General features: G+C 42.7%; 1 protein-coding gene across 1 annotated transcript; it reads right to left on the bottom strand.

Moving 5' to 3' along the window:
* Nucleotides 1–668: 668 nt before the first annotated feature.
* Nucleotides 669–16,252, bottom strand: CCDC15 (coiled-coil domain containing 15). The gene is made up of 11 exons (XM_066639621.1): nucleotides 16,128–16,252; nucleotides 15,153–15,399; nucleotides 13,030–13,179; nucleotides 11,936–12,139; nucleotides 11,534–11,650; nucleotides 9,396–9,542; nucleotides 8,796–8,912; nucleotides 7,603–7,706; nucleotides 4,545–4,727; nucleotides 3,192–3,340; nucleotides 669–1,695 (listed from the first exon to the last, which is right to left on the bottom strand). The coding sequence occupies exons 2-11, from the start codon at nucleotides 15,351–15,353 to the stop codon at nucleotides 1,574–1,576; spliced, it is 1,494 nt and encodes a 497-aa protein (XP_066495718.1). The 5' UTR covers nucleotides 15,354–15,399; nucleotides 16,128–16,252; the 3' UTR covers nucleotides 669–1,573.
* Nucleotides 16,253–20,019: the final 3,767 nt, after the last annotated feature.

Below are 20,019 nucleotides of genomic sequence, written 5' to 3' on the forward strand. Positions count from 1 at the left end.
TTAGGAAAAATTTATTATATATGATATAAGAAATATATAAATGAGTAGAAGTGTTAGAAGTAGATGGAAGAATTGTTTTATATGTTATATTTTGGTAACTAGATTATTTTGTTTTAATATTAATGAGCAATTGAAGTTAGTTTACTCTTGATAGAAAGTGAATATTTAGAAAATATAGTATAGGGCATTAGGGAAAATTATATATTATATAAATAAAGGGATAAATTAATAAAAGCTAGAAGTAGATGAGTAGTAGAATAGGAGATGTAGTATGATTAATTAGTAATGGTATATGGTATTTAGCACTCCTAAATGTATGTTATGTTTGTATGTGTGTGTCAATTAAAAATAAATAAATTTTTTTAAAAAAACACACATGCTCTAGTACCTCACTAGGCTACAATCCAGCATTAGGCCTTGGTATATTTGTTTTTAAAGCCATGGAAAAAGAGAGTGTGTGTGCACACTGATAGTGAATTCAGATGGTTGAATGTCTACCACAACCACAGACAAGAAAGTGGCTTTTAAAGCAGGGGACTGACTAGGCATGCATAAGTAAATAAGTTTGTAAATCAAAATAGAAACTATTCTCCCACTAACCCATTGTCTTTTGCATAACAAGCATGCCCAGCACGACAGACTGCCAATATGACCATCAGAAAGACAACTTTAGACAAGAATTTTTAATGTGAAAGGGTTTTGTACCAAGAGCATTGTATAGAACTCTTCTTTGAAGGCCAACAGCATCTTCTTCCAATCAAGTGCCAACTGAGAAGCAACATCATTTATCAAAAAAAGTCCAATTATGGGAGCTGTTGAGCTTTTGTCCTGAATGCATATGGGATACAAACTGACAGCAATATGCTTTAAGTAGGCACCATGCATATACAATTAAAAAATTAACCCATACTTTGAGTACTCTTACCATTTCCAAATCATGAACAACCAGTTCCCAATTGTACTGCTACTAGCCCAGAGTACAATAGGCTCTGTGCGAAATGTGGTATTACAGTCTTTGAAATATTTTACCACATAGTCTCGAATACAAAGATTTTGGTCTCACCAAGCATCTCTGTGAAAAGAATACAAACTAACTCTGTCCCTCCAGAGCTATTGCTTCTGTTACATCTTTGCAGCATGACAAAAGTTTCACAAGTTGCATTTTCAAAGTCTGATGGTAGGCTTGGGTTAAGATTAGGCCAGCCATATGGAACCAGTTCTGGATATGAGAGATGCAAACCCCCAACCCTGAAATGCAATGAGTCATATTTGACAGCAGATAGATAGATCTGTAGGCTTAGAGCAACCTAAGGGAATATGTAAATATTACACATGATAGGCAAGACATTTCAACATAACTGGGTTTACCTCCTGCAAGATACTGCTATGGAACAAGAAGGGAAAGGAATTCCTTTGGGGCAGGACCCCCCTCCCCATTCAGTTTATTTTTAAGGCAATTTAGGGCACAATCCAGAGGTAGTGAGACATCCAGGTATGTCTATAGAGTCACCTACTTGCAGAGTCCTCAACAGTTAAGGCTGTGTGGGAAAAAACCCAATTCTGGTGGTATCTTTCAAGAATTCTTCCCAGAACGAGCATGTACAGTGGCAAATGTATGAACAGAAAGTTTGGTGTTTGAACCCCCATCAAAAGCATCGCAGGAGGAGATGACAGATTGTAGAGCTTCAGCATACGCTAAAAAGAAATGCAGAAAGATGAAAGGACTTGCATTAGATAACTACAGCAAACTGAGATACGGTACCACTGCCCCTCCAGTCGGCTTCCCTGAAGACTCATCATTTTACATTTTGGGGCCACTTGCTAATTCAGAAGTGAAACTATAAGAAAAGGGGGCTGCGTGCAGCAAGAATTTTCAGAGGAAAGCAACTGAGTAACTGTGGTAACTGAGCAATTGTGCACTTCTGATGCAGTTTAACTGAGCAGCAAAAGTCTCCTGCATGACCACACAGAGGGTGAGCTTTTTTAGCAGAGGCAAGAGTGAAGGTTAAGGGTTAAGTGAAGGTTAAGTGAAGGTTAAGCATCCCTTCATCTCAAAGCAAGGGAAGGCCCACATGGTGCCAGAGGCAGTGTGATATGCCACACTGCAGCCTAACATACTGCACAAACATCTACTCAGAAGTAAATCCTACTGTCTTCAATGGGCCATCCTACCCAGTAAGTATGTATGGATTGCAGTCTTAATATAAGAACCTTGGTTTATGGCACACATTTACAGAGACATTTGTACAACTATGCTTTTCAATCATTTGAATGGCAATGTTTTTACACATTTGCTACCTCCCAGGGCTTTTGTTCAAAGCTCTTCTATTTATACACTAAGATGTTCTATCACCTAATTAGGGCAAGACTTTGCCTTCAAGCATCATCTCTGCAAGCTATAGAGAGAAGAGGGGTACATCCAAGGAAGACGTCTTTCACCTCGACCACTAGAAACAGATTCTTGCTCCCTCTGTAGTTTCAAAGACATGACACACAACATTTTTAACTCTCCCCCTTTCCTTACAGTTTAACATCATAACCTCCGAGAACTAGGAACGTTCACCAAAAAAGCAACATAGAAGTCAGATGATGGCACTGATATTATGCAAGAAATCACATCAACAATTTGTAGCATTCCTGGGGCCATATGGTCAGTCAAGTCCTCTGCATACAGGAAGAGAAGCTGGTTCAAAGTGTTATGCCTGTTACAGTAATTTATCAATGCCCTTATTGTCAGGAATGGTTATTGATTCAGAATGAGTGGAACAATTGAGTAGCCATGATTTGAAGTCAAACTGGATGTTAAATGTGAGCCTCTCAAGGGACAGTGCCCAGTTATGACACATGCTAGCTGCTTCAGGAGATGCTGGTATCTAAATTGGCATCAAGACTGCCAAATTGATGAGAGTAATATGGAGAGAACACCCTGCTAACTGGGCAAATGGGTATTTTTTTTCAGTTGGTGCTCCTCTTATATTTAGCAGGGGGAGAGTAACCATCCTTCATCACCTGAGCAGAATGTGTTTTCTAGTGCTGTTTGCCGTTGTTCTTTTTGCATCTTTTTAGATTGTGAGCCTTTTTGGGACAGGGAACCATTCAGATTTCTCTGTAAACCACTTTGTGAACTTTTTTATTGAAAAGCAGTATGCAAATATTCTTAATATTAATAATGCCTTCCCACGACCACATACCTTTGTGGTTTTTGTAAAACACACAATTGTTGGCACAACTATCTGGGTGACAGTCCCAGAAGTCTATTCCACAGAAGCACAATGGAGGCAAGTCAATTTTGTACATTCTGATCTTCTCCCGCATTTGGGCTCGTAGTGCTTCGACATATCTGAAGGACAACACACAGAACACCCTTTGGTCAACCTTTTAAGGGACTGTTTCAATAGCTAATACACTTCAAGCACAACCCACTAGCATGGTGACCATTCACAGTAGCTGCTTTGTTATTGCCAACCATCCTAGCTTTGATATGCACATTTTAAAAAAATTATTTCTAATTCTCAAGGGAGACAATAACTGCATGTAAGCAGGAGTCCACGAACACCAACATGATTTACTCGCTGGCCATTATTTGCTATTGCCCCAAGCCTGCCCCAATACTTCCAGTATGTGAAGAGGGCCCTGGAGGTGAGGTCTTCTCTCATTTGTACTGGGATATGGAGATACGAGGACAGCAGGAGCCTCTCCAATTGCTCAGGTGGGACTTCTGCTCTCTTACCTTTCCAAAATGGCAGTGGAAACATAACACTGGATGTCCTGCTTTCCAGAGGACTGGTGGAGTGGGGAGGGGGAAGAAATGGGTCATTTAGCCCTGGTGAGAGGATGTCTGCATTTTAATCCCTCTTTCCCTATCCAAAAGTGAAGATGATATATTGTTGGACATAATAAAAAACAGTACAAATAATGCTAATGCCACAAAAAATTGGTGACTGTGAGGCCAGTGGCAGCAATGCCACAGTGACTGAAGATTTCTTCCACTGGGGTTTTGCTAGATTTTTGGAACGTCAGGTGGGCACCCACGCAGACTAACCTGAAGAGCATTGTCGGCAGGTGAACGGCATATTAATTAACCCCTTACGATATGCCTAAGGCATCATACGATTTGTGTTGCCTAAGCAGATATTGGGATAGAAAGTTTGCACGAAGAGTTTATTGCAGGTCTAGTGCCTAGGATTAGGTCTCTTATTACTCCCAAGTACAATTCCTGCTATGCTGATAAAATGGGGCCAAGAACTCTGCAACCACCACCAACTTTGCTGGAGAAGGCACATCAGTTTTGCTAGTCAGAAGCTACTGCGACAGTTCCAGCCTCAACGACAGTAGTAGCCTTGCAGGGTCCCTGGACTGTGTGGAATCTTTAGATTTTTGGAATACTTGGGGGTCTTTTGGGGTTCAGAAGACCCCAAGTATTCTTTGGGGTCTTCTGGGTTCAATTTATGCCGTGGGGTCTTTGGAGTTCCATTTATGCCGTAGACTAGTAGAGTGTTTGCACAATCTCAGACTAAGGAACAAGAAAGCCTGTTTCAGAATACCTTGAATATTCTTTATTTCGCTGCTGTTTTTCCACCACCTTTCTCTTCTCTCTCATGTCCTCCAGCTTAAGTTGTTCCAATTGTTCACAAGTTTTACCCCCAGAGCTAAGGGCTCCATGGGAGGCCCTCTCCTGCAGCCTCTCTTCTTCTGCAAGGCGATGATGCTCCTTCTCTCTCTTAATTCTGTGGATGGAAGTGGAATTTTTACTTGTTCAAAGGGGAGAATAGAAGGTCACATGCTTAAAGCATAGGCTTAAGAATCAGAGGAACACAAGTGCAGTCTCAGTTCTGCTACAAAATTCCTCCCAGCTCATGCATTTTGAGCTGTGTATATACGCTGATATGAAAACTAATTCAGCAAACTGAACATGTAAAAGATTGAAAACATTTAAACACTTCTGCAAGAGAAGTATCAGCATTTCCTCTGTCTTGGCCGTGTCACAACGCACAGCATTTTCTTGAAGCTCACCACCCATTCCCCCTTCAGTTAGGTATATTGCACATTTCCTGTTGCCACCTTCTCAACTCACCTGTCAACATTCAGTTTTCACCAGCTGTATTCCAAAGCAAAACACAATCTGTGACTTGCATAGCATAGGGTGAGTTAAGAGTGCAAGCCAGACAATATATGGTTAAAGCTCATCTTTGCCCTAGGGTGACCTTAAGCAAGCTACATGCCCTCAATTACAGCTCCCAAAGTGCCAAATGGGGGCAACAGGAGCCTCTTATAGGACTGCTACAACAAGATATCGTGGATATTTCCTATCCAACTTTCTAGCATTGGTTCAGCCACAATGCAGCCCCAAGGTAAGGGAACAAATGTTCCCATACCTTGAGAAAGCCCCTGTGACTGCCTCCCCACCACAGGATGCAGTGCATGGCCCACTGACACAGCTGTACTGGCACTGGAAAATTGGATAGGATTGGGCCCTGTGTGCGTGATTTTTAAATGCTCTGCAGTCTATTACATATTTATCCCAACAAAACATGCCACTGCATTTAAGTTTCATCTCCTTCTCTTTTATGCCATTCACTGAGTTATGTCAACTTATTTTTTCTGTGTGCACGTTATGTGCATCTTCAAAGCACATCCAGCAAACCCTAAGTGTGACCTCTCATGCGCTACTGAACTGTACCATTATCAGAAACTGCAAGCTCCTGAACTGATATTATTATTATTAACAATAATAATCTTGGTAACAAAATTATTGGTAACATCTTGGTAACAAATCTGATCTTGGTAACAAAAAGGTTATTTTGTCAATTATTTAAAGAAACATTGAATAGATCCAGCCCTAAAAAGTTACAATGACACTTAAAGTGACATGGTTCATTTACACTCAATTAGGACAACACTACTGAAACTCTATTCCAGCATGGCATAAATCAGAAACTTTACAGAAACAGATACACAAGGTCAGCTATATGAACTAGGCAAAAATAGTTAGAACGGCCTCTGATTGAAACTGAAATATCACAGGTGGAGAATTTGCTACTGAAATAGCCCCTCAAATGCTCAGCTATTTCACAGCCATTGAAACCTCTCTTTCATAGAATGAATCTTTGTAAGTCATTTAACCCATTTTTGCCCGGTCCACAGGTGTACACATTTGGTCCCTGTTGCATATATGCAACGTTGGGCAGAAATGGCTTAAGCTGTGGGGGGAGGGAAGGACTGTCAGGAGAAATAGCAAAGAGTGAGGAATACAGACAAGATACGAGGAAAGAGCAGCAGCCTCAAGACAGACAGAAATCTCTTGTTTACTCCATAGTTGCCATGCAGCTAAAAGAGAAAGACTGTATTCTTTCATAGGTGCAATTTTTCTTACAGCTCATCCACTTCATCCCCTCTTCAGTTAATTCTACAAGACAGCCTGCTGTTGCAGCAGAGAACTTTCTCTGTAGCTGGGCATGATTCCAGTTAGAAGTGCATGGTTCAGAGTGGTATCTTCATGAGATCCCACAGCTTAGCCTGAAAGTAAGAGGCAGGAACTATGCAGAACCTGAGCTGGTCTGGTTTGATCACTGCCTGGATCACTATGCATGAGATACAGCTGTCATAAGTACATTTAACGCATCTAGACCAGGGGCGTAAAACTCATTTCATATAGAGGGCCAAAGAGCATTCATGATGTCTGCTGAGGGTCAGAAGTGATGTCATTTACCCATTTTTGCCCAGCCCACAGGTGTACACATTTGGTCCCTGTTGCGTATATGCAACTTTGGGCAGAAATGGCTTATGCAGGAAGTGATGTCGTTCAGCAGGTCATGACCAGAAATTAGCACTTACGAACTAGGTTGTAAATGACAGAAGAGAAAACACACATATCTTGATCATATTTTCAAAATATGGGAGAGTTCATTTTTTGTGCGGGCTGCACTTTGAGCAGTTCAACAGCTCAGTTCAACAGCACAGTTCAACAGCTGATGGTGGTGCTGGAAGAGCCTGAGAGTTGGATAAAGAGGCTCGAGGGCCACATCTGGCCCCGGAGCCTTGTTTGACAACCCTGTTTCAGACAGTACAGCAGTCCTGGAAATCCAGACAAAGCCTGCAGAACAGACAGCTAGCAAAACTGGTTGTTCTTTACATTCAGATATCTAGTTGTTGGATCAGGTTTGCCATTCTATTGGTAGATTATCCCCTCCCGGGCATGAATTTTTGGTATAAGCCTTTGATTTACACCTTGCATGTTTGGAATTTTCAGATTCTTTGTAAGCCGGTCTCTCTCCTGAATGTTAAAGATACAGCAATAAGATTTGAACACACATGTTCAAAGTACAATTTCTCAACAGAATATTCCAATATACCTCAATTCAGCTTGCTTTTAAAAGGTGGGCTATGAAAAGATACAAATACATTCCCTGCAGAACTATTCTGCATGTACAAAAAGACTTAAGCCAGAAGTAATAACAATTGTCAGTTTCACTCCTTAATACCCTAACAAGAATTAGATTCTCTTACGTGGTTTTCAATTTCCACAAACAAATCTACATGGCTGCCACACAGCTGGGTACAACCAGTAAGAGCAAAAAGGATGGTAATATACCAAACACATACTTCTCCATTTTCTTCTGCCATTCCTTCTGCCTTTGCTGCTCCTTTACTTGTTCTCTCTCAATATCCATGAAGAGGCGCCTGTACCTCAAGTACTGGTTCTGACGCTACAGAAAAGAGGATGTGCTCAGAACAATATCGGGCTAAATGTGCAACTGCCACCTGTGGGGTGTGGAATCACACTGCTGATGTGACACAGAAGACTATGGAGACAATGACGAAGTGCCAGCAAGGTTAAGTCACATCACCACCTCTACCTGCTGGTGGCCCTTTAAGCTAGGACTGCGCCTTTCCACTTTCACAGTAGTCACAGAAATACCAATTGCCCTGCAAGGAGGAGAAAAGCAGGAAGCATATCTCCACATTCTGTTTTTAATAGGAACAATGGTTTTTTATTGTTTTAGGCTTTAATTTTTTTATTTGTATACATAATTGACACTGGCTGCCTTAGGGACCTCTTTAGAGTCTGAAAAGTGGGACAAATAATCTCCAGAACAAAATGACACAGACTCTCATTCAGGTAACAATTTCGGGTCAATTACTCCAGAATCCTGTTTTGTAAGTGTGCTAAGGTTTTTGAGGGCAGACTCAAAACTCTGCTAGGGTCCCAGCCTCATTTCACATCATCTTTTGATTTTAAAAAGAACTTGCTAGTGTTTATCATGTTCTATCACAAGTGTGCTCAATCAAATAGTTACATATTCTCCCCATGCTGCACTTGCAGTTACTTCATTACAATTTGCTACAGCAGTTCAGGTGTAAGAATTGCAGACTTCCTGCAGCAGGTTTCCCTCTACTGGCCAGTACATGTATACTGTTCTTGGTTCTACTCCTATTTCTGGAAGCTATGAATTCTAAGGTCTAAATTTGCTGTCAGGGCTACCACTGGGTTTAAGAGAACAAAAAAGCTCTGCACTCCCATCCCACTCAGAAGTCCCAAATCAGAAATGCATTCCTGTGTACTTATTTAAATTGCAATCTCCAGGGAACCTGCACAGAAGACAGAGCTGTTTAGCAAGCTGGTGAGCTGGTACTTAAACTCCTTTAAAACTCAAGTGTACCTGAGGCGAATCACAGCTGCTGAGTGCCAAACTCTTCCCAAGTATGCATCTACAGCACTAACCTAGACATCAGAATCAGCCATGATTGGCAGGTGAAAGCCCATTTGCAAGACCAAGCAATTTACGACTGGGTACCTGTTTCTTTGATTCTTCGTTCTCTATTCCAGGCCAAAGGACCAGAGCAGCTTGAGCCTCGGTGCCAAGTGCTGAAGAGTCTGCTGGATAGGAACCCTTTGCTACGAAGCTACCAACCTGCAAGGAGGAACACAGCATAAGCAAAACCTCAGCCATCTTGACACACATTATTAAAAGCCTTTCACTGAAATGTCATCGCATGACCCCCTCTTCTGTGCTTTAATTTTCCACAAAGTTCCTTTATCGTAATCAATGTAATTATATACTTTGTGCAGATACCATAGGCACACAGAAGGAGAAAATAAAATTTTTATCTTTCCTTAAAGAGATAAATAAAGTTGGTGCTTTTTAAACAACTTCATTTTGCACCAAGAGCTTAGTTCAGGAATTCAGAGATGAAATACAGAACCCATGAGAAGAGTGTGTGCCTTCTATTCCAGCATTACTGCCTCTCACACTGTAGCAAAGGAGACAGGAGAACAGCAGTTCCCAAGGCCAACACTGCATCACAGCATTTGTTAAGAACACTCACTGCCTCTCAACCAATCAAAGGTTAGCACAATTTGTGTCACCCACAGGTCAGGCATCAGAAGTTTTTACCTTTCTAAGCTCTCTGTTGCAATACAACTCTTTGAACTGGGATCCTTGTTCTTGCAGTTCTGCTGGAAGGTCATGGTATCCCTCTAAGGAAAACTCCCCGCTGTCACCCTCTTCTGCCTTTGCTGGAGTTGTCTCGGGAGAAGCTGTCTAAAGAAAACCTAAGTATTATCCCCAGAGTAAGCAACTGCATAAATACAACAGGGAAGATTAGCATTGGGGCAGAATTCCAAAAAGCAAGAAGCCAAGGTGGGCCCTCCAGTAATCCTGTTCTTCTCTCCCAGGGAACAGCAGAGACAATAATTCTTGTGTGAGGAGCTAACCTTTTCTTCTGCCTTAGCATCCCCCCCTCTATCCCCCCCAACTAGTTTAAAAAAAACAAACAATCACAAAGCAGAGCATGGGGTCAATAAGAACACCACAAGGAGAAAAACCTGGGAGAACAAACCTATTTTTGCAGGGGGGAGAGGCCCCCCCTATCCCCATCCCTTTCTGCTTTATACAGGTTCAGCAATAGCCAGGCTGGTCATGCCACAGTCATATCTAAGCTGTGCCCTTGTCCACATGAGTGACAAAGCATCACTTTCTAAAGGGCACATTCACCAACAATGCTTAGCTTAATTGCAACTTTCACCCGATTACTTGATGCTGTAAACAGCCAGCCTGGCTATCATGCTTTATCACTGCTCTGGGCAATTACCTAATAGGAGGAGATAAAACTGAACACACTTGTTACGATTTGAGCTGACTGTGTGAACTTGCCTACTGAAAAACCACCCGATGCAAAACTTCAGACATCTCTAATGAAGACTTAAGAACTGCATGCTTTGTACCTCTGGGACAGTATACACGGGGGAAGGAATTTTGAACATTTCTTGCATTTAAGGAACATAATTTTCAGAACTACACAACAGGATCTTAATATTTGATCCTAAAAACAGGATCAAAAATATTAATAATTGTGCTAATTTTAAAAGGTTAAGATCTCATTTTACAGCAAAAATGGCTTCCCTAAAACTGTGATGAAAGCCACTGAAGAACACTAGTGTGGCAAGAGCATCTAAGAACATGAGATACGAATTGGAGGGAAGTTTGGTATGTTGCACCCCAGAGATCACCTTTGAAGCAGTGAAAGACAATAGAGCCAGCACTCTCCTGGTCTGGCTTCTGCGCCATTACTGCTAGCCCAACTTCTGCACCTGCTCTGGGGCAAAATGAAAGCCCTTCTTGCTTCAGAGAGTGCAAGGGAAGAGTTGTGTACATACACCAAACCTATACAGTAATACGATGCTGCAGCTACCTTTAGTGCTATTTGCTATTCACCTGGATTTTTTTTTTTGAACAGTTGAATAATAAAGGCACCAAACTTAAGCGTTTTTGAATGCCAGCCTATCATGCAAGCTTCGGCTGCAACCAAAAGCACATCTGGGAGTAGGTCCCACCGGACTCAGTGGGGTTAACTTTTGAGTAGATATGCATAGGACTGCATCACAAATGGGTTTTTCACATTTGGAAACCACCCTTCCTCCAAAGAGCTCATAATGAAGTCTATGACTCCTTTACTTTTTTGATCACAACAACCCTGTGAGAAAAAGTTAGGCTGTAAGCACCCAATCAGCTCAAGGTCAACTAGTAAGTTTCATGGTTGAGCAGGGACCTGAACTTGTGTCTTCCTGGTCCAAGGCCAACACTAGTCACTATCCCACACTGGTTCTCATGTTTGTTGTCAAGAGTCAAATTAGACTTGGGAATAAGTTGCCATGTCTCAGCACTCTTCTCTAAGACCACAGTACTGTTATGCTAGATATTGCAAATTAGTCTTTATGTGTTTGACAAAACTGGGGAGGAGGAGTACCTCTTAAGGACAGAAAAGACAGGCAAAGATCAACTGCAGAATCTAACAAAACAGATTTTAAGAAACATTGCTTTTCATTTTGACCTGACATTTAAAATTCATGTTCCTCAAACAGCCTAATCTAGAGCAGGCAGGTTTACTCAGAAGGAAGTCCTGGATATCACTGTACTCACTGGGAGTTATGTTTGGGGACTGCAGCCCAAAGCATGCTTGTAGCTGACCTAGTAGGCAAAGATGATTTTGCAAGTCACAAGCAAACAACTGAACAATTTTCTCTAGTACTTGCCTGTTTGTTGGGAGAACTCTTCCAAGTGCCTCCTGGAAGTTCTGGAGAAGTTTTTCCTTCAGACACAGTTTTGCAGGAAGCCAGCCTGCGACGGACCTGTTGCACCGTCTTGCTCACCTGCCAAAAGACAAATCGATATAGGAAAAGCTGGTAGCAAACTCAAGCATTAAGACTGACTGGTGCCTGCATGCCAGGTTTAGTTTCCGAAAACCAAACGCAGATGGAATATTAACAGAGGCACTGATTTCTGGAAGCATTTCATTCACCCTGCCTGACATAAATTCAACTATTTGTTTGAGGGTGTGGTAGCTCAATTGTTAAAAAACTGATGTTGAGCACTGACAATTTCAGCGCCTTGTCAGCGTGCCCTGAGATGAAAAAGATTGAAAATAGTTGATTTACAGTTTTGGCTTGCTCCAGGAGCTGTGGCTCTTGCACTTCTTTCCACTCCACCACGTCACTAGGTTGTTGCACTGCAATGAGTTTGCTACCAGAGCTGCCGATGGCAGAATCCTTGCTGTATCTGTACACGCATGTGCTTTTCTTGGGAGTCAGCTGTAGCGCAGAATCTGAAAATTTCATCACAACAGTGCTCTCTTTTAGAGCCTGCAAAGGGGGAGGGGGAGGAGAGAGAGAGAGAAAAAGAAAAGATTTTAAAATTAGTACGTTCTTTCTTCCACTCCGGTGAAAGCAGGAGTTGGGAAAACAGAGATCAACTAATTTACTCAAGAGTCATTTATTTGAAAAGTATATTATTAAGGAAGGCTTTGTACAGAAGTTTGGAAAAAATATACTTTACACACTCTTGTTAAAACTGAAGGCCCTTCAGACCAAATTAAGGACACACAGGACACAATGCCTACTTCCAGTTTGGCACTAAATCAGAAATGCAGGAGAAATGTCTTCAAAAGGCATAATGGTGGCATGATAACACCAAGCTGGCATCCAACCACCTACTGTACAGACAGAAGCTTCAGTGGGCACAGAACACAGCAAGCCCAGTGATTACTTGGAACCAACTGCATGGTGCATCTCTCACATATTCTCACATATTCTGGGAAGGCTGCACTGGCTTCAATATACTTCAGAGTCCAGTTCAGAGTGTTGGCTTTGACATTCAAAGTCACAGTGGCTTAGAATTTCTCAAGAATTGCCTATTCCCTGCCTGCTCTTTAAGGTAATCAGGAATAACTCTTATCACCAGGCTGCAGCTCACAGAAATGCTATGGGGCCTCAACTGGTTGGGGGGGTCCTTGTGATGGTACCCCACCTGGGGAATGCCCCCCCCAAGGGATTTTAGACACGTTGCCTCTCTGATGACCTTCAGATATAGGCTGAAAACCATTCTGTTTAATACAACTTTTTAACTTCCTTCTATCTTTATGTATTTCTTACAAGTGGTCGTTTTTATTATTGCTTTCAGGATTATCTTGTGAAAAGCAAGCCCTGCAAATAACATAAGCAACCAAATTGTGCTGTGGAAAACACTGCCTTACTGCTTCACAGGATTGCTGAAACTGCTGTTTCTTCCTCAGCTTCACATGGTGGTTCACTCGACGTTTCACCTCTTCTTGAAAGCATTTCAGATCCCTTTCTTTTTCATTCTGTTGCTGTCTGTATGCCTCTTCGATCTGCGCTGCTGTAGCCTTAAATGAGAGAGAGAGTTTTCATATTTGTTTATGGCAGGGGTGGGTAGTGTCTTGCACAGTGTCATATACTGCAGTCCACTGGTGAAACACGAATTGGAGTTAGGTGAGGCAATGAATGCCTACTGAATGTGAGATTCTTGCAGGATAATGACTGTGGTCTTATCCTGCAAGACACTCACTTTCTTGAGAAAAAGGGCACAAGCGGGATAACAACACAGAATAGGAATACCTTAATAGTTTTCAACAGTTTTGCTGTGTAGATTTAAACACAATGGTGGATGACAGAGTTCTAGTTTTATAATCAGAAAAAGCCCACATTTGGGTTTGATAGAAAGTTATATCCCCCCATATTTGCCAGACACAGATACAGTGGTACCTCGCATAATGAATGCCCCGCGCAGCGAAAAACTCGCAGAACGAAAGCGTTTTGCGAAGTTTGGTAACTTGCACAACGAATTTTTATGACCCGTGCTTCACAAGATGAATTTTTTTTTTTGTTTGACTTAAGGGGGGGGGATCTTCATGCCAGTTTATGATCCCGTTCACCCTAGTAAGGGGCGGATCTTCATGTCAGTTTATGATCCCGTTCACCCTAGTAAGGGGCGGATCTTCATGTCAGTTTATGATCCCGTTCACCCTAGTAAGGGGCGGATCTTTATGTAAGTACGTCCCATTGTGCTTGCTCCCAGGAAAGTTTACACAGGATTACAGCCTTCAAATTCCCCACTCAGCATCCCCCCCATCGCTCATTCACCCTCTCACTGCCCCATTTCCTTCATGTTTCCCCCCATGATCACGGCAAAAGCAAGCAATTGAGTGCAGCTGCTCTGTCCTCCCCAGTTTAGAGCACAATCCTGTGCGTGTCTCCTCAGAAGTAAGTCCCATTGTGCTTACTCCCAGGAAAGTGTGCACAGGATTACAGCCTTCAAGCTCCCCACTCAGCATCCCCCCCCCCCGTTTTTAAAATCCTCTGTACAGTATGTATGCCTTTAAAGAGCACTTAATAAACACTTTGTAAACCAAATTTGACTTTGTTCTGACTTTTCTTGCCCATAGGAACGCATTAATTAAATTTCAATGCATTCCTATGGGAAAACGCGCTTAGCAAAACGAAAAACTCGCATAACGAAAGGACTCGCGGAACAGATTAATTTCGTTATGCGAGGCACCACTGTATTAGATTTCAAGGGAAGACTTTTTTCTTTAGAAGTACACAAATGTTACAAAACACCTCATAGCTCTGCTGACACTCCTAGATTAGAGCAGACATACAGATTAGAGCATGGTTCCCAATCTTTTAAGTGTCATGACCCACTTTGTCCTCTGCTGCAACACGATACTCCTTCTAGTGCAGCAGAGCCTTCTTGGGAGGCCCCAGAGGCCTCCTCCAAGTTGCACCAGACCTGTGGCCCACTCTGTTGGCCTCTGTGGGCCTCAGAATGGCCCACAGAAGCATCCAGAAGTGACTTCGAGTTTTTGGAAGCAATTTCTGGTTTCACCAGAACTTGATTCCAGATGCTTCTGTGGGTTATTCTGAGGCCTGCAGAGGCCAAGAGAGTGCATCACTGGCCCAGTACAACCAGGGTCTCTCAAGAAGGCCTTGAAGCACTAGAAAGAGCATCACGTTGTGGCCCACCACATGGGTTTGTCAGCCTTAACAGACACTGCACTTTGGGTCACAACCCTCCAGTGGTGTTCCACTGGCAACCCATCAGTGGACCACCGCAAATTCTGGATTAGAGCCATAAGTTAAGTGACAGAGTATATTCTTTGCTTGCACAAGAACTCTGGTTCAAACCACAGCCTCTCCAGTCAGCTAGACTATCTGGGACTCCGGAAAGCTACTTCCAGTTGAAGCCAAATACCAGGTTATCAGAACAGTGATTCACCTCCTAGACAGCAGCTTCATATGTTCGATGAAATTAAAATGTGGAGATCATGAAAGGGAGAGAACTTTGCTTAGTACTCACAAAAGCCAGGCTCTCTACTTGTTCATCCTCCTCTTGGGCACCCTCCACCCAAGCCCCCACAGGTGCAACAGGATAGTTCCTCTCTGCTAACACATTCCAGTTCGATGCTGCTGACAGAGGCCTTCGTTTTGAACAAGCAGGTCGCTTTCCAGTGGTTCTCCAGGGCTGCTGTTGCTGCACCTGCTTCTTGGGCGGTAGCATTACTGTAACTGGGTAGCTTAGAGCTTTGGACTCCAAGAAAAAATTTCTGTTGAAAATGCAAGAGCAGGCCAAGAAGAACACTAATAAATTATGGTAAATGGAAGAAAATCAAGTTATGGAAAATAAAAACATGAATTCAAAATGTGAACTACTCTTGTGGCAAAGAAATACATATTAATATTTAATGATAATATTTTTATTAATTAGCATACTCAACACTAATAAAAATTATGACAAATAGAAGGAAAGCATGTTATGGAAAATAAAAACACAAATTCAAAAGGTGAACTACTGTTGTGGAAAAGGAATATATTAATATTTAATAATTACAACAGTTTTTTAATTTTATTAATAAAATCAATAAATTCATTATAAAAATTAAGTTTATTAATAAATAAAAGCTATACATAAATAATTTATTAGTAACTTATAACTTAATTGAAATAATTTATTCATTGTTTATCCATTAATAAATAGATAATAAGTTTATTAATAAAAATTATTGACATGATACTTTTATGATTAACGCTAACAGCCAGAGGCGTCCCAGCAGCTGGCCAGCCCACCCCAGGGGTCCTGCTCCACCCTCCCTCTTCCATTTGCTACCCAAAGTCGAGCCTCCCTCGGGCTGGGGGCGCCTGTCCAGCGGAGCCCCTTCCAGGTCCTTCCCGCAGACACAGGAGCTATGTGCTCCTTCCTGCCTCCGCATCCTCATCCCATCCCCGCAGACGCCACCTCCGCGGCTGCCATAGCAACCCCCCAGGCAACCAGCACCTGCCGTAGTCAACGCCACGCCGCTGCCATGACAACCGCCTCCTCAGACCTGGACCGCTAGTGGACCGGCCTCGTGACGGCTAACGGTCGCTAACGGTCGCTTTCATCGCGCACGCCGCTTCCGCCTCTGTGGCGTGTGGCCCAGCCGCCGTCCTCCCCCTCTCCTCCACCAATCCGGTGTGTCGACGCCACGGAGGCGGCGCTTCATTGAGGCGCTGAGGCTCTGCCTCTTGAGCGAGAAGACACGCCCTCTCACCCTGAGGGAAGGGGGTTTCCTTTGCTCCTGAAGCGAGCTGGTGTTGGGGTCTATGTGTGGAGAAGGAGCTGCCAAGGCCTTGGCAGGAGGGTTCATAGAGGCCAGTCGGGGGGAAGGCTGGCTTTTGCAGCAAGGGAGAAGCACTCTGCATATGCTCAGAGGCACTCTTGCTTAATCAGGTCCTAGAAGCACTCTGCACATGCTCAGAAGCATTCTCGCTTAATTGGGTCCTAGAAGCACCCTGCATATGCTCAGAGGCACTCTTGTGTAATTGGGTCCGAGTGGCACTTTGCTCATGTTCAGAGGCACTCTTGTTTAATTAGGTCCTAGAAGCAGTTTGCACATGTTCAGAGGCACTCTTGTTTAATTAGGTCCTAGAACAGTGCTTCCCAAACCTTTTAAGCACCAGGACCCACTTTTTAAAATGACTATCTAACTTTAATAGACAAAAAAAAGATATCTGGAAAGAAGTAATAATTATTAATAATAAAATTATTAATTAATAATAAGAGTAATAATCAGGGTCTTGTGTTCCTGAGTTTGTTGGAGACCTTGCACATAGTACATGTGTGTAGTTATTTTGCTAAACTCTCCCTGGAAATGGAGTTCAAGGACTGTTCCCCCAAACCTTTACAGCAGTGGTTCCCGAGTTGTGGGTCAGGACCTACTGGTGGGTCACAACCTGATTTTTCATGGTTCCTGTAGCAGTGAAGCAGAACCTCGAATGAAAAGATCAGATAATTAATTGCCTCAAACTCTGTTCAAAAAATCAGATAGCTGCTAATTGCCCTGCATAGAGCTCCGCTCCTGCAGTTTGCAAGCATGTGTAGATACAAAAAGCTAAATGTTTGAGCTTCCTTTTCCCTGGTTGTTATTACCAATAAATAAATAATATTTTTTCCTTCTACAGTAGATCTTTTTTCAGTCTTATAAAGCTAGGTGGGTCCCCACAGAGTGTAATTTTTGAAAAGTTGGTCCGGGAGCAAGAGGTTTGGGAACTACTCACTGCTTTACAGTCATTCCAGGGTACCCAGAAGGCTGAACTGGAGTGCAAAATGTTAGGGACTTTCAGGCCAGACAGAAGGAGGAAACTGGGTTCACACGTGATCTATGGTATGTCAGTTACTAGAGAAAATTGGAAAAGGTGACATTTTAATTTGGAGATATGAAGATTACCTTATTCCACAGGTTAGCATTCCACCCACAAGAGCCGTCTCTCCATCTGGATTACCCACTGCTGCTATTTTCTTCTTCCGACTGGGCAAGGGTGCTTGAAAAGATTTTTTAAAATATATTTCAGAAACTTTTTGCAACCCACCAAAAATCCTGTCAAGACCCACAGCTGGATCCTGACCCACAGTATGGAAAACACTGTTCTAGAATGTTAGAGTTGGAAAGGAACTTGGAGGTCATCTAGTCCAGCTGCCTGGACAGTGCAGACAGCTGTTACAGCATCGCTGACACATGGCTATCAAGCCTCAACTTGAAACCCCCTCTCCCCTCCATGAGGGAGAGCTCACTGCTGCATGAGGCAGGCTGTTCCAATACCAGGTAGCTCTTAGAAATGCCTTCTTCATGGCTTAAGCCTAGCAGTGCAACCCTATCATTGCCTCTCAGAAGTGAACTTCATTGAGGTCAACAGGAATTAATCCCAGGTAAATAATGCACTATATCTACTTCCCTGTAGGTTTGACCCGTTGGTTTTAGTCCTCTGTATTTTTGGAAATTGAGCACTCTTGCACCAAAGAGCAGCATGTCTTGTGGTTCAGCCTGAACTGAAATGAAGTCCTGCTGATGTCTATTTGAATATAGTACTTTTGTCCCCTCACTTTCAGCAGCTAATGAGACACCCAAGCACTTTAAAGTACAACCCAATAACAAAAAACAAAAGCTTCCTTCCCTGCAAGACTGTTGTTGCCTCATGGCTACTGTCTTAACTGTAAAGAAAATAGCAATGGGTGGAAAATAGCGATAATGCTTTTATGCTTGCTGGCTTCTGCCACATAAGACAGGAAGCTGTAACATTCTGCCTTGCTTTCTGTCTGAGGCTTGGGGTAGTTAAGGGTTGGATTTTATTAGACACCCCTCCCCAATCCATTAAGTAGAGCCAGGTACAGATATATAAAGACCAGAGTGCATTTAATGGATTTGGAATTTGGTCCCTTGAGACATTTGTTTGAAGTTGTAGAACTACATTTCTCAGCACTTCCACACAAGAATCCAGTACTGGTTTTCCTCCAAGCTTCCTTGTTATTCAGCCTAATGTAGCAAGGAGGATGGCATTTAGCTGTGGCTGTTAAAACAATTGAGAGTTTCTAATCAACTGCAAAAATAGTTGATCTACCAGTAGATGCGAATCTATCTTCTACCCACCCCTGGGTCTAAAGGGCTGTTTGATCTTTTTTAAATCTAACTCTAGTTAGATGTTCAGTATGTGATAGAATCAAAATGTGGAGAGGAGGGTTCCTGATCCTGCCCTCTAAGCTCATGCCAATATTTGGACCTTCTGTGTGAAGCCTAAGCATGTACAGGTTGCATGCATTTTTAATCTCTGGAGTTGCAAAGCCTGGTGCCAGAGATAGACCACACAGTCTGAGAAAACATGATGATGAAGAAAGGGGTCTAGGGGACACTTTTGATCTTTCCAACAGAGTGTTATTGTCACTTTGCATGAGTGCGTCAATGTTCCTCAATCTCTGAATGTATTTATTTCATTTAAACAAACGTGTTGAGATGCGAAACAGTTTTCAAGCAGGCATTAGTGGCAGTGATGATTGAGACCCAAGTGGTGGCAGTTCTTTGATTTAAATTTAAATTGGGCCATTTTTCACTCAGTAGTACCCTAGTGCATTGATTATAGCTAGCTTTACATAAGAACAGCCCCACTGGATCAGGCCATAGGCCCATCTAGTCCAGCTTCCTATATCTCACAGCAGCCCACCAAATGCCCCAGGGAGCACACCAGATAACAAGAGACCTGCATCCTGGTGCCCTCCCTTGCATCTGGCATTCTGACATAACCCATTTCTAAAATCAGGAGGTTGCGCATACACATCATGGCTTGTACCCCGTAATGGAGTTTTCCTCCAGAAATTTGTCCAATCCCCTTTTAAAGGCATCCAGGCCAGTCGCCATCACCACATCCTGTTTCAAAGAGTTCCACAGACCAACCACATGCTGAGTAAAGAAATAGTTTCTTTTGTCTGTTCTAACCTGCCCAACACTCAATTTTAGTGGATGTCCCCTGGTTCTGGTGTTATGTGAGAGTGTAAAGAGCATCTCCCTATCCACTCTGTCCATCCCCTGCATAATTTTGTATGTCTCAATCATGTCCCCCATGTCCTTTCTATCCTAGTACATTGAATTTTGCCCAGAAGTAATTATTGACCATTCTAAACCCTTCACACTTGTTTTATAAAGGAGACTTCTGTTACTCCTGCAGGACTGTACCACATGTTGAGCATTCTTGCCCTGGGCAGTCTACATTCCTTGTCATATCTGATAGCATCTGGCTGTTGGAGGTGTTTATCTGTCAAATCGCTGGCAAGTCACAGCAAGGGTAACCAGGCCAGTTGGAATGAAGGGCTGCTGCATTCAGCTAGATATTGGCTTGTCCCTGCAAACAAAGCTTCCCTT

The sequence above is a fragment of the Tiliqua scincoides genome, chromosome 11 (genome assembly GCF_035046505.1).
Source record: "Tiliqua scincoides isolate rTilSci1 chromosome 11, rTilSci1.hap2, whole genome shotgun sequence".
Lineage (NCBI taxonomy): Eukaryota > Metazoa > Chordata > Lepidosauria > Squamata > Scincidae > Tiliqua > Tiliqua scincoides.